At 41.3% G+C, this 19,863-nt stretch overlaps 1 protein-coding gene across 1 annotated transcript in view; it reads right to left on the reverse strand.

Annotated features, from left to right (window-relative positions):
- F13A1 (coagulation factor XIII A chain) overlaps positions 1–19,863 on the reverse strand; it is an 89,541-nt gene that overhangs the window by 17,511 nt on the left and 52,167 nt on the right. Inside the window, exons 8-12 of the mRNA XM_030552345.1 lie at positions 17,831–17,969; positions 10,971–11,074; positions 7,238–7,326; positions 6,149–6,302; positions 2,995–3,282 (exon numbers count right to left, since the gene is read on the reverse strand). Of these exons, the coding sequence (XP_030408205.1) occupies positions 2,995–3,282; positions 6,149–6,302; positions 7,238–7,326; positions 10,971–11,074; positions 17,831–17,969 (774 nt within the window). The remainder of the gene's footprint in view (positions 1–2,994; positions 3,283–6,148; positions 6,303–7,237; positions 7,327–10,970; positions 11,075–17,830; positions 17,970–19,863) is intronic.

A 19,863-nucleotide genomic window follows, 5' to 3' on the forward strand; every position in this document is an offset into this window, starting at 1 on the left:
CTCAGCGCAGAGCCCATTGCTGATGCCAGCTGTTGACCTACATCAACGCTATCTGCAGCAGGAATCTCTCAGCACTCTCTCTCTCCCTTAAGAGCTTTCACTCTGGTCCTGGATGACAATTATTTAAAGGAACAACTTCCTGGGTTGGAATGTTAAGATGCAGGGAATCATTGATTTTAACGGTATTGAACAGCAACTTCCAGTCCAGCAAGGGTGTTAGGATTCAACAGGCAGAAGCTCACATAGATCACCTAGGCAATCAGTCACTATAGATCCTGATTCCTTGCCTGGGCAAACTCCAGTCTTGTTTTTCAAACGTTATTAAAAAGTATCAAGGTTTTCCACCCGCTTATTATTCATTTGTATTATCGTAGCACCTAAGAGCCTCAGAGTCATGCTGGACTAGGCCCCCAGTGTGCTTGGCACTGTATAAACACCCATGACATTGAATTCAAACTGGGTAAATCATATTCACCTCTTTCCACTCTTGTTCCACCTACATCAAAATGGGTCCCTAGAGTGGGCTTCAAAGCTATTCCCAGGATGACCACCTGAACTAGATTCACCAAGCCAGCCTGGAATTTTTTTGGTGTGGTCCCATCTCCTGTAAATGAATTTCCCATCATATCTCAAATATGTAATTATAATCAAGACTAGGTGTTTTTTATCTGTGCAAAAAATATTTGTTGTACTATACGTGAAATTTAATTTACAATGGAGAAAAAAAGAAAAATTTCAGATTAAATTTAATCACAGAGAAAAAAGAAAAATGGAATCTCATTTCTGGTAAGATGCCAGTACAACTTACTGTGCCCGGGAAATCCAAAGGAGACACAAAACTGAACTGCCTTTCAAAAACACAGAGAAAGCTAAATATAACTAGTGGAAGCAGCAGCACCTTTGAAGGCACTGGCAGGTTTAAGCTATTCAAATCCTCAAAGATGTTTCCAACCCCCACAGTTCCTTTAATCATTATTCTGAAAATCACGCACCTGGTTTCTGTTTGAAAACTTATTTTGCTCCTTTCAGCAGTGCAGTCTAGAAAGAATGCCTTTGACATATTTTGATCATATAGTGATATTCTATTACCTTCAAAATACACACACACACACACACACACACACACTCTCTTACTTCTTGCTATGTCACTAAACCTACAAATTCTGCTCACATTCCTCAAAATACGTTAAGGTGATTCTGAGGGTTGCCAACATTGTGTTTAAAAAATAAGGGACTGTTTTCTTAGCACCCTCACCCCACCCATCTTCCTGATATTACTAATTATTATTATTATTAATAATAGTAGTAAGCAGCTGTACTCACCTACATTTGCCAGGGCTATTTCTTGCTGCTTTTTGCAACACTCAGCAACTCCCAATCTTGTCATACAGCGGTGAAAAAATAAGGTATGTCCCTTATAATAAGGGACTGTTGGCAACCCTAGCAATTTCCCCCTGGTATGCTAGCTTATTCTAGATGGAGGCCCAGTCTATATTCACTAATCATCATCAGTCATTAGAGTTTGGAATTTATGAAAACATTCCATATACCATGCCAAAGCTTAGCAAAAATTATCATTGTGGCTATAAACGTATCCTAGTAAATTCACCTTAGTGCAGAGGATTTCAAACAAGTACCACTGCATCATTTAAACTCTTTGTTAAGTGGAGTCAGGGTGACTTACATAGAACTTCAGCACAGGGCTGAATCTGACCTGTGCAGTTTAGCTTGGAAAAGAGAGGGAGTGCTGAGATATTTGCACATCTCTACCGAACATCTAAATTATCTCAGTTATAGGGATGCAATGGGATTGCAAATGAGAGTTTAGCCGAGAATTGAAATTGATTTACTTTAATGGCTAGCCACATATTTTTTATAAAGTTTGACAACTTTACAGGCGACATTTAATAATTGATTCAGAGCACTTAAAAATTGCTTGTTATAATAAAATCGGTTGGAACAAGTCGATGCAGCAGAGAGCAAGTACATTAACAGTTACTGAGTACTCACAAATGAATTAGATGAGTCAGAAACAACCAACAAACAGCTATTGTCTCATCATATGAGACTGGAGCTAAAGTTTTGATTAGGGTCCATCTGTAATTTCTCATTAAGTGGATGATTATTTTATGGAGATTTACAAGCTCAAAATAGAAATTTACAGTTGTAGGGAAAAATCCTGCCCTAAGATGTGCAGAATTGATGAGGGAACTTTTTATCCCAGGCAAACAACAGGGCAGTATCTCTCCCTAACAGTCCAGAGAGGGCTAGAAAGTGGGTACCACCATCACAGCATGCTCCACAGGGTGCACGGTATCTCAGATAGGGAGTGTGCTGTCAGCTGGCTAGCGCATATGCTGTGGTTAGCAGCACATACTAGCTAGGGATGTATGCTGTTCCTTTTTAGATTGCCAGAAATATGCACCTAATACTGTATTCTCATAGCCTCTCCTGAACCATCTTATGCTCTAACTGCACGATAGCTCCTGTGCCAGATGTGCACCCGGTGCCACTCTACTCCCTTCTCTTGTAGGGCTCTCTCAGATAAGGGAAAGACTTTGCTTTTATTTTGTCATTGTAACCTCCACCCGGAGAACCAGAGTTTTCCCTTTCCTTTCAGATAAATTACAAGATGGTCAAAGATGTGAAAATGACAGTTTACAGCTTAACACCTGGGCCCATGCTCTCTCTTTCTCATTAAATAATAACAATCCTTATCACTTATTTAATAATTCAGCACTTTCATTCTGTAGAACTCAAAGTTCTTTTTGAACGTGGATAAGCATTATCATCCCAATTTCACATATTGGGGATGGTCACAGGCAAATACACAGTAGACTGAGGAATAGAACCCAGGTTTCCTGACTCCCATTCCAGGGCCCTAGCCATGGTTATGTAATTTGGGCCTATCACTGGAGGGAGCTTCACGGGTGTCAGTACACGCAGATAAGAAAGCAAACAAAAGGCTGAGACTTAAAGTTTTCCCCATCTTACATGCCAAGGGTTCCAGTGTCACATCAAAAGTATGGCTCTTGAATTCATTCTTCGTGACACCCGTATAAAACACAATATTGCCAGACAGATAGGCTGTTGCAGTATAATGGTTGTGGCTGTTGTTTCTGAAAGTTACAGTGACTTTGAAGTCACTGCCGAGTGTTGCATTTTCCACTTGAAAGTCCATGTCGACATCGGTCCCTGCCTGCTCCATAGTATCCTGGGTAGCCTGCTTTTTAATGCCATACATCAGAGCTGTCTCAAGGGCCAATCTCTCTTCTTCTGTGCCTAGGACAGGATGGAAATTATGTTAAAAAAACCTGAAACAACAGGACCTAATTACCCGGTTCATAATGATGCCACTTTTCCGGGGTCCAGATTGGTGTTTTCTGTATGGCAGTAACAAACATCCCCCAAAATCTTTTACAAATATTTTGAAATTATTTCTCTTTTTAAATTACTTCAGTTCTTATAAAAAACTACTAGATCATGGGCCAGATCTACAGCTCATTAGTCAATGAAAAGACTCCCCTTAACTGTAATGATCTCAGGATCTGGCCCTTAGGTTTCTGGAGACCTGGAGCTAGGTAGAGGACAATCTGAGCAGTGGCAGGGGTAATGCATGCTTCCCCACCAAACTGGCCAGCTAATGTACTAAAGAGACCACATTTATGAGTAAGAGGGTAGTTCAGTCTCCATGTCCATTCAGTTCCTGGCCCCTTTGCTGAGACTTCCAACTATTGTACCAGTCAGAGATTGGCAAATACTGCAAATAAAAACAAAAAATCACTTGCAATTTTTAAAAATAAAAATAGCCAAATTTAATTCAATGATATTTGCCTTATTTGTTTTCTGTGAATTTTTTGTTCACAGAAAGACAGGATGTTTCAAATACTTATGCACATCTGCAGTTGCTTGAATATTTGTGCTGAAGAGTTCATTGAGCCATGCTAATAGCTTGTGGACTGGGAATCATCCAGTCATGGCGCAGAAATGCTACTATATGACGTCAGTGATCAATCACACTGTGTGACTAGTGAAGAATAAGTAGTGAATACTTGAAGCAATAGTCAGATAATAATTACTGTGGTTCATCATTAACCTAAACTCAATTGATCAGTGGGACTTAGAAAGAAAAATCTCTGTACTCCAAACCATGCAGTCCTGGGTAGAGCATCTTACTTTGGATTAAAATGTTATTTTGCTTTCTCTGCTTCCCTAATATCACAAATGAATGGGAGAGTGTTGCTAAAGTAAATTAGTAGAGAAGACGGAAGAACACTACCAGCTTTTGAGTATATCTGATTCTAGATACGTGTCACAGCCCTGTGGACTTAATTGTTAGCATTGGAAACAGTCTCAGGGTAGCAGGGCTGTGTGACACTCATCCCTTTTCTGTTAAAAAAAGACGCACTTACCAAGACACTGTATTTGATGTGGAGGAAGCCCATAAGGAATTACTGTCACCCAACATGTGTCAGACCTTCTGTAGCGGATGATGAAAAATTAGCTAGTCCCCTTGTCTCAGCTCACCTCAATTGGTTGGGTTGGGGTTAGAGAAGAGCCTTGCCTCACCCACTCTGCAAAATTCCTGTTTGCAGGCCCTTAAAGAAATAGTAACTGATTTTCTCCCACATGCTGCTTATTTCTGGGATCACTTCCTCTCCACCAATACTTTTTATTTCCTAGGGCTCTGCATACTTCAAAACCTCTCAAAATTTTAAAGGACCCTGCCATGAGACCTAGGACATGCTAACCTCTAGTCACCCCTACTCTTAAGGGTCACACTACCCTGTCACACTTCTGAAGTGGATGATGAAAAACCACTTGTAAAATCTCCTCTTCCAGACACACACACATTGTCCATATTAATGGTGTGTTTTATTTATTTATTTATTTTTTAACTGTGCACAGTGGAATCAGACTGAGGAACTGGCACTTGGATTGCGTATGAGTTCCGCTGGGTCTCATCTGCACAATAATTAATGAAGCATGACTGTGTATGTTTGTCAGTACTCTGTTAAAAGAGACTTTAATAATTAGTTGTCTTGTAATACTGCCCAAAGGTTTCAATCAGGATCAGGACCCCATTGTGCTCACCACTGTATAAACACACAGGAAGACACAATCCCTGCCCTGAAGAGTTTACTATCTAATTTACATTACATTCATGTAGTTTGCGTCATGTCAGAAATTAACAGGAACATGGCAGAGCTGAACAGCACGTATGCAACATGCCTTTCTCCTCTCCCACAAAAAGGCATTCCACAAAACGTTACGATGACAGAGTCCTGCTTAGACCTAACCTCTTGCTAACAGTAGTCAGGACAGAAGGCCCAGCAAACCTTTTAGCCTACGTAAGAATGTTAACTGCATTTTGGGAAAATATGACTATAATTCTTCATGGAATAAATATTTTTTTATTAACTGTTTTGACTCTGGTCCTTCAGTAAACACATAAATGTACTTCAGATACTGTTAGTCTCCAGGTGAGAGGATTGTCTGTATTCAATGTAGGGAATAACTAAGTGGCCCACGTTGTCTTTGGCAACACCACACGTTTACATCAGAGGCAAATGTATGGAATGATTATCGCAAACTGGGACAGACATGATATGAAATGTCTTTATTGAAGTGCATACCTCAGAATGGTGAAACTTCAAGGGGTAGAGTTAAGCATAAGAAGATCCTCACAATCTCTGAATGGATTGGCCTTAATGACCCAGGACAGATCTAGGTGGCATAAATCGGGCCAGCTCCACTGACAGTAGAGCCAGGCCAGTTTACACCAACTGAATGTCCAGACTTCATGTTTAAAGCATTTGAGTACAGAATATGAGTGATCTTTGCCACAAAGTCTCACCTATTGTATTAAAAGCATAAATTCCTTTTGAATTAAGTAAATTCATCTATGGTTTCCCTCTGTTTTCAGATTTATCAACTCCTGTCCACGGTGTTTTTGAGTGACAGCCTAAGGAGATTTGTAATGTGTTTGACGTGGAATTAAGATGCACAATGTTTTTCACATCACTTGGAGAAAGCTGTGTGAGAAGCCACCTTGCTAGAGGTTTACATATCAACTACATGAGACCTATTTAAGAAAAATCTACGTCTGTATATACAATACTTTGTTTTGCCATGTGCAGTAAGTTACCTTCCTGGAACTTGTACTGCTCAGTAATGTCCTTGGTTCCATCACGACCGATTTCCTTGGTCAAGATTAATTTCCCAATGTGGGTCTTATCAATGTGTTCAATCACTCTGGTTCCATCTTTCATTGCTTTTGAGTAAACAATATCACTATTTACCTATAAAATTAAACAACAAAGCATTACATCTTCTGCTGGGTTTAAAACCAGTATGTCTTCCCCTTGACTCAATGACACAATCATCAAGTCCTGCTGATTTCAACAGTCGGAGATACATGTTTAAAATTAAGCACGTATTTAAACACCTTGCTGAACTGGGGCCCAAAACACTTCCAAAAAGGGCTTGTGTTAATGATAATTTGGTAATACTTTAAACTAGCTGCCAGATACAATTCTCATGTGGCTTTCCTACCACAGTTGCAGGGGCAGACCTTCAGCTAGTGTAAATCCGCTCCATGTATAGTAATTGGAGCCAATTTTCACCTGCTGAGGATCTGGCCCAATGTGTCCTTTTGAATAATCAGTAGCTATTTAATAACACATTTCTGAAGATTGAGAAGTACTGGCAGCAAGTCTGGTCTCCATGATGCCTGTAAAGGTACTTTCCTGAGTTGAGGGGCCCCACCATCCCAGCAGGAGCACAATTATTTTGCATTCTAGTAGAGTCCCACTTTGTGCTAGGTGCTGTCAACACATACAGGAAGATATGTGCCCTGGTCCAAAGAGTTTACAACACCACCCAGAGCTTCAGAGCCTGCTGGGGAGCCTGCCTGCTGTTACAGTCCTTTATGAGAGGCAGGGGCTAATGCAGATTGTGTTACGGAAAGCAGTGACTAACTTTATCTGCTGCTCTGGTAACTCTGGTATAATTTCAGCTGGAGCAACTTCTTCTGATTACTCCTTTGGCAAGCAGTGATTGGTGAATTTTATCATTCACAAGTGTCATAGCAAACCTACTGATCTAAATATAATTCTATATTTCTATTTTACATGGGTTGTATGGGAAATAACACTGCAGCCCATGTATTATACCTAGAGACTGACTTACTGTCCCATTTAAATCACTCAAAACAGTATTTTTTTCAGGTACATACCTCTGCAAAAACAAAAGGAGCATCGAACTGGAAGCAGACATGACCATGTTTAATAGCTTGAACGGAAGCAGGGCCACATCTATACATACCTGAATTGAGAGGAGAGAGGGAAGAGAAATAAAAGGTTGAATTTGTTCTTTTTAACTTTAGTTAAAGTTAATACCTTGAATGTGCTCGATTGGGAAAAAAAAGTAGTCAAAACCATTAGCTTAAAATAAGAACATAAAAACAACCACACTGGGTCAGACCAACGGTTCATCTAGCCCAGTATCCTGTCTATAGACCGTGGCCAATGCCAGGTGCCCCAAAGGGAATGAACAGAACAGGTAATCATCAAGTGATCCATCCCCTGTCGCCCATTCCCAGCTTCTGGCAAACAGAGGCTATGGATACCATCCCTTCCCATCCTGGCTAATAGCCATTGATGGACCTATCCTCCATGAACTTATCTAGTTCTATTTTGAACCCTATTATAGTCTTGGTCTTCACAACATCCTCTGAGAAGGAGTTCCACAGGCTGACTGTGTGTTATGTGAAAAAAAATACTTCCTTTTGTTTGTTTTAAACCTGCTGCCTCTTAATTTCATTTGGTGACCCCCTAGTTCTTGTGTTATGAGTAAATAACACATCCTTATTTACTTTCTCCACACTAGTGATGACTTTATAGCTCTCTATCATATCCCCCCTTAGTCGTCTCTTTTCCAAGCTGGAAAGTCCCAGTCTTACTAATCTCTCCTCTTACAGCAGCCGTTCCATACCCTTAATAATTTTTGTTGCCATTTTCTGAACCTTTTCCAATTCTAATATACATGAAATAAAAAGATAGTCAGGCTTATGACACTAAGTAGAACCTGTCTCCTCTGCTGCAGGCATAATATTCCTCTGGTAGCTGTACTGCAAAGATCGCATATTACACCTGGTACAAGCACAGCACTGCAGGTGCCTTTTGACTCATGTGCTAGGTGTGTGATGCAGCAACAAAGCTGTTTATTAATGAAAATGGAGACTTTGCTTCCCTTCCACTTTCAGGGCCTCATTCTGCTACCCTTACAAACTCTGCTGGCAGTGAGACTACTTGCAGAGTGAAGTACTACTCAGTATGATAAGAGTATCAGAATCAGGCCTTCAGTGTCTGAGCCTATTTAAAGAAAACGAAGAAAAAAAAGCTTTTACAACACTTCTCCCCTCCCCCGCAATATTCCCCACTCTAGTTTTTTTGATGTTCTAACCTCAGCTTGCCCACAGGTGCACATGCATGCACAGACATGCGCACTAAATTCAGCTAAGGTAAGATCATGGCCCTGATTCTTACTTGAAAATGGTGATGTTTTCATCTACTTTTTTAAAGTGATTTGGGGGTTTCTGAAAAGTGATGAACTGACAGAATTTGGCCCCTATTCACCATGATTTCAGTGGAGTTACACCTGTGCAAAACTGGAGTAATTAAGTGCTGAATCAGGCACTTTGTCCGCTGGTTAACCCCTGACAAAGCACCGACATGTTGCTCCATGTTTTCCTTATTGCCCCACAAGCATGCTTCAATCCTCAGCCACAGATACTACTTCAGAGGTCATTCAGTCTTTTCTTCTCTGCTGGGATTGTTAGCAACTGTCAATTAATGTCAGTTTCATGACACAGAGCCCTGTTTCCTAGGAACTGGACTGATAGCATCAACTCATTTCCCATGCTCTAGGCCACAGAACAGCTCTCTGTTGGTAATACCGTATAGCCACAACTGACCTAGACGGGAAAGGCTCCATGTTCTATTACCAACTCAGTGAACCATCCAGTCCCAAATCTGAAGCTATCTAACAGTTGGCACCTTAATGACACACTTTTTGCTCCACTGTTTAGCATAAGCCTCAAGTGCTGGAAATGTCATTCAGTACGAGTTGATTTGAGTTAAAGTTGACAAGCCTGGAGGAGCTCAGTCTGTCAGAGTGTGAACTTAGGAAACATCTGACTGCCGCTGTTTTAAGGATCTATGTTTGAACGGAGTGAGGAGGAAATTAGGAAATGTAACAGCAATAGTGGATTTTCATTTTTCTCTACCATCTAGAGAATGCAGCCACAGGAGTTTACAGAGGGATTGTAGCAAGGTGGCTACCTGCTCCAGCCCTGATAGGGTTAAAAAATGGGAGAGGTTGGGAAAACAGCTCAGGCTGAGTGGGAAGTAGCCACAACTGGATCATGCCCTAATCAGGCCTCAACTGGCCCTATATAAGAGGCTGGGAGCCAGGAGGTCGGCAGACTCCCGCTAGCTTCTGAGAGGGAGGGACCTGGCTGCAGGGATCTGAGCAGAGTACCTGAGTGGAGCAGGGCTGGGAAAAGGCAGAGGAGCTGGGGAGCTCCAGCCTGGAAAGCTCCAGAGTGCAGCCTAGCAGAAGGCCAACGGGTACTGGGGGTTGCAGAGAACAGCCCAGGGGTAGGCCAAGGCAGCAGGTCCAAATCCAACCTTGCCAGTGATGAGTAGACTAATACTGCAATCTGCCCCAGGGCACGGGGCTAAATGATGACTGGCAGTAGCCTTATACTGAAGCAAGGTGAGAACAGTGAGTGGTGGTTCCCCAGGGAGGGGAGACCCTGAGAGAAAGGGGTTACTGCCAGAGGGGCAGCACCCAGAGGAAGGGGCACCGGGGTCCTGGGAGGGACACAGGGCCAGCGGGAAGGCAGATCACTGGCCTGAAGAGGGTGCTCCAGGCTGGAAGTTGAGCTAATTCCCTGAGAGACCAGCAGGAGGCACTGCAGAGGTGAGTCCCACAGGCTTACAGGGAAATTAGCATTATGGCATATATTATATACACCCAAAATACTTGGTTTAAAACTGTTACATCTCCTTTCACTCTTCCACAGGGCAGTTCTGTTATCACAAATACATTTAACATTCCTGGGGCTGGGTCCAAACTCCAGTGAAAGTAACTGGAGTCCTTTCACTGGATTCAATGTTCTTTAGATCAGGCACCTTTCCCTTCCCTCACTCCACTGTGCTATAAGTTGGCTTGCAAACTGGTCACAGGACTCATGGAAATCAGGAGTCCCATGACTTCTCCATTTTTTGCCTTGAGCCCTTTGACTTTTGGTTGGCTGTGCTGTGGAAAATACCTCAGTCTCTCCCCACCCTTGAAGCCATCACTGGGCTCTGCTTATGCCACTTGCTGAGGCTGAAGGGCGGGGGCCATTCCTTTACTGAAAGGGGATGTAAATATGCCTCAGCCTATAACAATCAGTATCAAAATGTAGGACCAACACCTAAATACTATGGTGAGGGCACTTTAGAAATCTGATTAAATAACGTTTGTGGTTTCATCAAAATTTTCCATGTCTCACCTGTGATTTTTTCAAAATAATTTCCATTATAAAATTCTTATCATTCCTATCAGTATGCACAGAAATTCTGCTTTGAACATGCTTTCAATGGGAAACAGTATGCAGCCCTCCCACCCCCTTAACAGAAGTCAAGGTTATACATGGGTTGCATCAAAACCTTTTGGTATTGCAGAGTATGGAATGCGAGTCGTTAACACATAATACTATATGAAGTACATACTGTCCAACCCAACAAGAATGGCTGAATTATGGCACAGAGTGTCTTGTTTTCCTCTGACCAAATTCTATGCCCACTGAGATAATTGGTGCTTTTACATCTATTGGGGGAGAAGGAGGAATACATCTCCAAATCTTCTCCACAGGCACCGACTTCAGTCTAAAATACAAAGACTGCAAGCAGGATTACCATCACTGTTTTCTTGAGGAGTACTATCTACGACTTGCCATCCTCCAAAACCAACGGGAAGATCAGGTCTTGTCATCCATGCCTCGTTCCAGCAGTGATAGTTCCTTACATGGGAGAACAGAAAAGAATATTCAACACTGAAGCATAGAAATAAATATCAAAACAAGCCTATGTCTTAATGACTCACTGTTGCAATGAAAATCTCATAAGAATTTCCTGGGTTCAGCAGTTTATACGTTGCAGAGGACAGATCAAGCCAGATCCCCAGGCCCAATAATTTGGTGCCTGCTGAAGCTTGATGGGGAGCATCAGAAAGGTAGGTGTAAGCCTTCTTCGCAATCCCCTGATCCTCAAGCTCCCTGGCACCAGTGCAGTGCCAAGAAGCCAATTAGAGGAGCCTGAAACATGCTCTAAATGGCACTTAATTGCATAGGTCCCTAAAAAGAGATTCAGGTATCTGGGGATTGTTGGTGCAAAATGGTACTCCTGCCACAACCCTTTTTTGTCAACCATGTTCCCAAGAATGGGGGCCATGAGAAGGGTTTCAGTCAACTCTATTTCAGAGAATGCCTCTATGCAAGAGAAATCCCTAACTGTGCATGCACCCTCGTGTTAACACTGCTTTGTGCCTCTTGAATGGTATAAAGCAGACCTAGCCAGGCTGACGACTTGGTATATCTTAAACAGAGGTTTCAGAACCAACAATACACCTGGCAATATGCACAACTATGTTCATTCTGATGGTTAAAACAAACAAATGAGCTTGTCTGGTTTCTGTGTAAAGTTGCAGGTGCAGGTTTATTAACTGACCCTGCGCTAGATATAAAAAAATATTTCCTTAACTCCTTGTAGGTCATTTTTGAATGCTTCAGACCAAAGACTAAACTTTTTAAAGAGGAATAGTTGCATTAGTTTGCAGACGATACTAAGCTGGGAGGGGTTGCAAGTGCTTTAGAGGACAGGATAAAAATTCAAAATGACTTAGACAAACTGAAGAAATGTTCTGAAGTAAATATGATAAAATTAAATAAAGGCAAAGGCAAAGTACTCCACTTAAGAAAGATGAATTGCACACATACAAAATGGTAAATGACTGCCTAGGAAGGAGTACTGCAGAAAGGGATCAAGCAAATATCATTCTGAGGTGTATTAGCAGGAGTGTAGTAAGCAAGATACAAGAAGTAATTCTTCTGCTCTCCTCCACGCTGATTAGTCCTCAACTGGAGTGTTGTGTCCAGTTCTGGGTGCCACATTTCAGGAAGGATGTGGACAAATTGGAGAAAATCCAGAGAAGAGCAACAGAAATGATTAACGGTCTAGAAAACATGACCTATGAGCAGTGTTCCCTCCAATTTTTTCACCTCATATGCAGAATGAATTTTGTTATGTGCCCCAATATGCAGGTGATGCGTCACACATCACTTGCATATTGGTGACACATCACCTGCATATTGGTGCACATAACAAAATTCATGTGGTGGGGGTGGGGCCGAGGGGTTTGGAGTGTGGGAAGGGGCTCAGGGCTTGGGCAGAGGGTTGGGTATAGGGGGTGAGGGCTCTGGTTCCGGGTGCAGGCTCTGAGGTGGGGCCAGAGATGAGGAGTTTGGGGTGCAGAAAGGTGCTCTGGGGCTATGGTGGGGAGACTGGACTCCCCCTAGATCTCTCTCCCTGCAGCAGCACCTGGGCTGGGGGCGATTGTGGGGGGAAAGGTGCCTCCCCATGCTGCAGGAGCGCTGGGGCTAGGACCGCATGATAGGCGCCCTTCCCGCAGCAGGTCCGAGCCAGGGCTGGGTTCAGGCCTGGCCTGGCTGCCCCACCCCAGCTGTGGCTGGGTTCAGATCTGGGTAGAGGCAGAGTTGGGGGACAGACTAGGCTGGGGCCAGGGGAGGGACCCCTCTCTCCCAACAGGTCCCCAGGAGGATTCCCTGAGCGCCTGAGTGGCGCTAAGAAGGCAGCTGCGCAGCTTACAGGGAACTTAGCCTATGAGGGAAGATTGAAAAAATTGGGTTTGTTCAGTCTGGGGAAGAGAAGACTGAGGGGGACATGTTAACAGTTTTCAAGTACTTAAAAGATTGTTAACAAGGAGATGGGAGAAAAATTGTTGTTGTTGACCACTGAGGACTGGACAAGAAGCAATGAGTGTAAATTGCAGCAATGGTGATTTAGGTTGGACATGAGGAACAACTTCAGGGTTGTTAAGTACTACAATAAATTGTCTAGGGAGGTTGTGGAATCTCCATCACTGAAGATTTTTAAGAGCAGGTTAGACAAACACCTGTCAGAGATGGCCTAGATAAACTTAGTCCTGCCATGAGTCATGGACTAGATGATCTCTAGAGGTCCCTTTGTATGATTAGGTCTAACTTTAAAAAAATATGCAAAAAGCAATTTACTTAGTTAGAATTTTCCCACTCTCCCTTGGTAATACTGCAGAAGGTAGAGAGACCCCAGCTGAATCACCAGTGCCATGTTGCTAAGTTTACCTTGGAGGTTTTCCATGTAAGCAAAAACTAGGCCCAGATCTCTTAGTTTCTAATTAGTTCACAGCCTCACATGCTATGGTTGCCCATGTGAGAGGTCATATCTCCATGGGGCCAAGTTCCATTGGTCTTGCAACTAGGTGTGCTGGGGTGCTGCCACACCCCTTGGCTTGAAGTGGTTTCCATTACATACAGGGTTTACATTTTGGTTCAATGGCTCTCAGCATCCCCACTATACAAATTGCTCCAGCACTCCTGCCAAATGCTGTTCCATGAGCCACATGCGTTATGTTTAAAGGCATTTAAGTGGTTAATCTAAGCACTGAGACTTGAAATGCCCTCACTTGGCTGGATGCTTGAAAAACACCATCAGGTCACCTCATTTACAATTTGTCCAGAATATTTCAAAGATGAACAGCCCTAAAGAAAAAGATGGCTCTTGTAACTTTCTGAAATTTTATTAGCGCTCAAGGAAGAGCACAAACAAGGAGGAAAAAAACCCAACACGAGTTTCTCGCAACAGCTTCAAGAATCAACCAAGTGTTTGAATTCTGTTATTGCCGAAAACTGGATAGGGGAAAGTAGCGATTTTCTTTGCAAATTATGTGTATCCTGCCAGCAGAGATGACTAAAATTGCACCTGTGTATCCACTGATACTTCCCTAATGCATGCAATATTAGCAATAAAATTACAGACAGAATGGATTGTTAAACTCCAACCACTTCATTAATAATAGGTGAAAAAACAGAAATGGAGAGGAGTCAGTGGGATCTGAGGCTTGTCTAACAAGACATTTCAAAGCAGAAATAAATGCTTGGATCAGGGAAAAACTTGTCAGTTAGGAGAGTTAATGAAGCAGAAGTACAGAAAAAGAATTATTCAAGAAAAGTGATGCACACAACTTGAATTTTTGATACTGCTGAATGCGGTGCACTGAGTCATTCTCACAGAGTCTTTGGTGAACCACTCTCTGGTAGGTGGATTTTTGAAAGTCACGATGATGCCATGTGAGACGAACCAATCTCTGCCCTGAAGCACTTAAAATCCAACTTTGAATCAAACTCAGTGTTTTGAGTGTGACAAAAGGACAAAATGTAAGAAACAGTGAGAAGGGAGCCATGAATGAAACTAATCTTATTTGGCGAGTAGACACTGCAATGTAATAACTTGACTGTAAGCTCTTTGTGGCAGGGACTGTTTTTTTTGGTTTGTTTTTTGTTGAAATAGTGCCTGGAACAATCGGATTGAGATTTATATATGTTACTGCAATACAAATGATAAATAAGTATGATGACATTGGGTGAGGATGGATAGATATTCACTTGCGCTGTCCCAGCTTTTGGGGGATTCTTCCATCCCTAAAAGGTAATATAAAGTTCCTTCCGGCTCCAAAACATACTGGGCCACATGCTTGGCTAGTGCAAATGGGCACTGTTCTACTGACTTCAATAGAGCTATGTCACTTACTACCAGCTGAGGATCTGGCCCTATATATAAACAATTATTTAAACTGAAGTTGTAGCTCTTATATCTAAACCAGCCAGAGACTAAACAACGTGATAGAATAACTAATAAAAGATGACCAGGTGGGTTTTAGGCCTGGCAGACAATTTAAGAAGAGTACTTTACATGGTTCATATGGTTAGGACATATTGGATGAGAGAGGACATTAGGATTGAGAATAGTGCTGAAGACCTGTCTTCCACACCACAAGAAATTTGGTTTTGGAGTGAGAGAGAGGGTGGAGCATGGAAGATTGGAGTTCATCACCTCAGAAGAGATCTCTACTAAGGCCTCCATCCTACAATGAGCTTGGCATGGAAGAAGCTCCTGCACCCACATGGAGCCTCATTGACTTTATCAGGGATTGGAGATCATACTAGGATCAAGGCAGGATAGTAGGATCCTTTCAAGGTATATTCCTTACATGTCTATACATAATTAAAAGAAAACTAAAGTAAGGAGAAGCAGTCAGTAATGACAGTAATCTGACCAAGTTTTTAAAAATAACTTCTGGAAAAGTCTGTGTAATTCTTTATATATGTTTTTATCCTGGGGAAAAAGTGCTTTTTTCTAAAAATAAGTAAATGCATATCAGATGCCAAACACTTTGATGCAGCCCCACACCTAGAGAAGGGTCTGAACAAAAATCCTGGATCCAAACATCCCTGAATTCCAGAGATGTTTGAAATAGGAACACAGATCCATCTTTTGCAGCTTCAGGGAATAAAGCAGTAAACTGACATATATGTTCATAAAGGAAAGAGAGCCTAACGTCCAGTTACCTAGGGATTATAAATAAACTAAAAAAGAAAACTCAAGAAATTGTTTTCAAAAATTGTTATAAATACCTTGAATGTGTCATCTTAAAAAACCAAAAGGCTACATGGAAATAATGTCAAGGATAAGACACAAACCATTTAAAGTCTGAGTTAGAGCTACAATAGAGTGGTACAAGGTAATGAAGAGAAAGGACACAGAGGAGAAATGGAAAGTGCTGTAAGATAAATTAATGTGCGCCCAAGGGATTACGTGCACCATGTAGCAATAAATACATTATGAGGAGAAAGGGATGAACAAGGAAGTTCCCAAAGTAATCAAAACAAAGAAAGAGGTATATAAAGTGTGAGGTATAAAATATTGCAGGCTAGTTCCTCAGCTCAGGGGAATTGGCACGGATCCCTTGACTTCAATGGAGCTTCATCTATTTACACCTGCTGAGACTCTGTCCCTAACTTCAGAGGAAAAATTGAACAATTATTGAATGAAGTGAAAAATATTGAAAAATGGTAGGGAAATGAAAAGGTGGGGACAGAAAAAGGAAAATTCACAAGCAGTTAAGACAAATGTGACTTTGAGTACAAACGGAAAAAGAGCTTGATGAAGCTGTCAGTAGAGTGTCTAGCAGACTGCAGTAATACTTGGCTATATGCACAGGGCCTGATTCTCCTCTCACATCAGTTATACACCACTGTATATTCAATGGAGTTACTCTGAATTTATACCAGTGTAAGTTGCAGGAGAATCATAGCTACAGAAATGTTCTAATGTCTTCTGATCATTAGAGTAAATGCTAAATTTTAATTTTGGAACCCTGGAACCCCAAAGTATAGGCTTCAAAATAGGGATATTACAGACACAGAACTACGCAATGTTGTTGTAGATGTGTTGGTCCCAGAATATTATCTCACCCACCTTGTCTCTCTAGATACAGAACTATTTGTTTTCTGTGCAATTCATATAGGATGGCACATGGGTGGTTCTGTGAGATGCACTGACTTATGCTATTATGAAAGAGAATTTTTTTTTGGAAATTGACATGTAATTCTTACATAGATTCCAAAACCCAGATCCTTTCCTGCTGACAATGGAACTCATGGGGATGACATCAGGGATGCAATTGTAATAGGCTCAGTCTTTTTGTCCTCAGGACAATAGATTTGTTCCAGTTTTTATGTTATAAAGAATCCAGTTCTTGGAATGTTAATGAAGTGTCATGATGAATGAATATTATTCTACCGATGAGGTGAAGAAATCATTCACACAAATCAGGAACATTAACAGTGGGCAGAACAAGAATCTACTGAATGTAGGAATGTGTACAGAAGGCAGATTGATTGCTCCACAGAAAGAGAGATGTTGTGGTATGGTAATCCACAGATCATTTCTGCTGAATGTAGCACTTAATCAATATATATTGCTGTTCTCACTCCAGACAGGAGAATGGGAAAGTTTGAGGGAGAAAACAGCAGAATTGTCTTCTGCAAATCTAAGAAGGTCTTGGGTCAAACAATACACTGATCAGATATCCTGTTATTTTTATAAAGCTAATTGAAGTATTAAAGAGACCTGTCCTATATCTTTTAAAAATGTGCCTGGTTTATTTTAAAGTTTGCCCATCTGCAACTCTGGATGCAGGTACCAAATTTAAATAAAACATGCAAATAGGAAACTATCAAAAGCAACAGAAAATTTCCCATGACTTCAATGGACATTGGATCAGGACTTAAATCCAAGCTGTGAAATGCTGCAAATACCAGCAAAATTGGAGATACCCAACATATAGCAAGATTGGGCCCTTTGTTAGGTTTGCTAGAGTTCAGCAATTATTGTACTTAAGTGTTCACCCTCTCTTCCATGTTGCTTACATGTGTGGTACATTGAATGCTGACTCTTGAACTGATCCCTTGCCTTTTTCCATGTTGAGCAATTTACGTTCATTGGCCTATTTATTAACTAGCTTTTATTCCACAGTTTGCAATTATGTCTTTCTATAATCTAGCAGTATTCTTTAAGGTATACAGCAGAGACAAACTAAACCTCGACCATCTGTCATGTTTTATGTGCACAGAGACAATAGATTTGCTGGGACAGCTCACCAGATTGAGTCTTTTGTGAGTTTGGGGTCCACTTTCCCTTCTTCATCCACAAAGACATCCAGTTGTAAATTGGCATCATTATCATGGGCAGAGGAATAATTGGTAACAATTCTTCCAGGTATCCCTATGCACCTCAAAACTGGAGTGGAAAGAGAAAGGAAATTAGAAGGATGATATGAGGCAATATGATGATACATGGACAAGAGGATGAGTAGATAGGATGAGTAGATAGATTGGAGGAGATTATAGGTATACTGCAGGTAGAAGCAGGGTGGGAGGATGGAAAGATCACCTGAGCCTTTATTCTTTCAATTCTTTCCATCTGTAACACACACACACACGCACACGCACACGCACACACACAGTCTGCCTTTAGCACATGAGGGAAAAGTAACAGGTAAGCTTCCCCAAAAAACAAGACACAATAGAAGGTAAACACTGGACCTTCCAGCAGTGATAAGCTTTGAAGTGAATAGAAGACTTTATTAGAAGGGCAACCATTAGAAGGTTTCTTGGTTTTAACTTTAGTTGGAATTTTCCAATGTTACATTTGGAGGAACCTAGAGAATCCAAAGAATATAACAGAAATCAATTGATATTGAGAAAGAAAACTGAATTATTTACAAGTGTCAGGGTCAGAGAGTTTAAATAAAGCACATTACATAATTTGAACCAATCGCTCAGTAATAATACTTTGAACTTCTGTAATCACCTTTTATTAGACGATCTCACATGAATTAACAAAATGCATTAAATCCCAGAACATTTCAGTGAAGCAAGTAATTGTTATCTCTATTTTTATAGATGGGAAAGCTAAGATATAGTCAGATTAAGGATCTTGTTCAGATGGTCTGGGGCATCATGGGAGTCCCATGGCCATGGTATAGCATAGGAGATGGAAGTCCAGCCAGGGACGCACAGCTCTCAAAGAAGAATGAGTGGTAGGGGGAGGGGTGGAGTCTGAGGCATCTGAACAACAACTTTCATGAGACACTGCAGCGGCATTTCTGAATTGCATATTTCAGTTTTCAGATGAGCTTTTGTGTTCTTCATTTTTTGGATGAAAAGCCAAACGTTTCCACAGAAGGCAGATACAGTTTGGGGGAGGAGAGGGGCTTGAAAACCCAATTTACTGTCACAAAACAATGTCAATGGAAAAGTTTGGACAGCGCTATATGGTACTATTTTGGCTAATCTCACTACTGTGACTTTCAATAAAGAGCAACAGCACACATTTGTTTTAAATTGTTTGATGATAAATTACCTGGATGCATCTCATACATTCATCTCATACATATCTATGGATTAAATTTTTTTCAAATGCCCTCCCAGACTTCCAGCACATCAGCACCATCGGGGCTCATTGAAAATAATTCATCTGACTATTTCAAGATCAATGATTTAGCTTACTTTTCTCCAGAATGTTTTTTCATTTTAAAACAGATGATTGTCTTGAATCAGTATGGTAACCTTGGAAAACTGGATTGGTTACAATTGCAGTCATAAAATGTTACAAGCTTCAAATAACTCAAAACTCAAAGCAATCATTTTAGCTGAATTAGCCTTCCCCATATTCACCGTCGTCTTCTTGACGCTCATTTGCAGGGACTCCTTTTCATGTAAGCAGCCTATGCTAGATATGCCACTGCCTAGCGTTTTAACTTGCTAGTCATCCATTTTTTTTGTTTGTCATCCGGCTTCGTAACAACAATGCATGCTAGATCTCTGACTGCACTTGTTACGTTAGTAGGCCTACCTTGCCAGATTCTGTCCTAAGATGCGCAATACAGGTGGCCCTGAATCTACATTGCATTACTTCAGTTTTATAAATAGGGTATAGCAAGAGGAATGCAGAAATGAATCAGTACCAATAGGAGCTGTGCACTTGTGCTTCAGAGGGCAAAATTTGACCGATTGTGTATAATGGGATGTCTGCAATGGAGGAGGTTTTAGGCGTACTGCAGGATGGAGGTGGGAGGGTATCCAGGGGAAAATGCATCATCCATTGACTATAGAAATTTCAAATGGCTGGT

The sequence above is a fragment of the Gopherus evgoodei genome, chromosome 2 (assembly GCF_007399415.2).
Source record: "Gopherus evgoodei ecotype Sinaloan lineage chromosome 2, rGopEvg1_v1.p, whole genome shotgun sequence".
NCBI lineage: Eukaryota > Metazoa > Chordata > Testudines > Testudinidae > Gopherus > Gopherus evgoodei.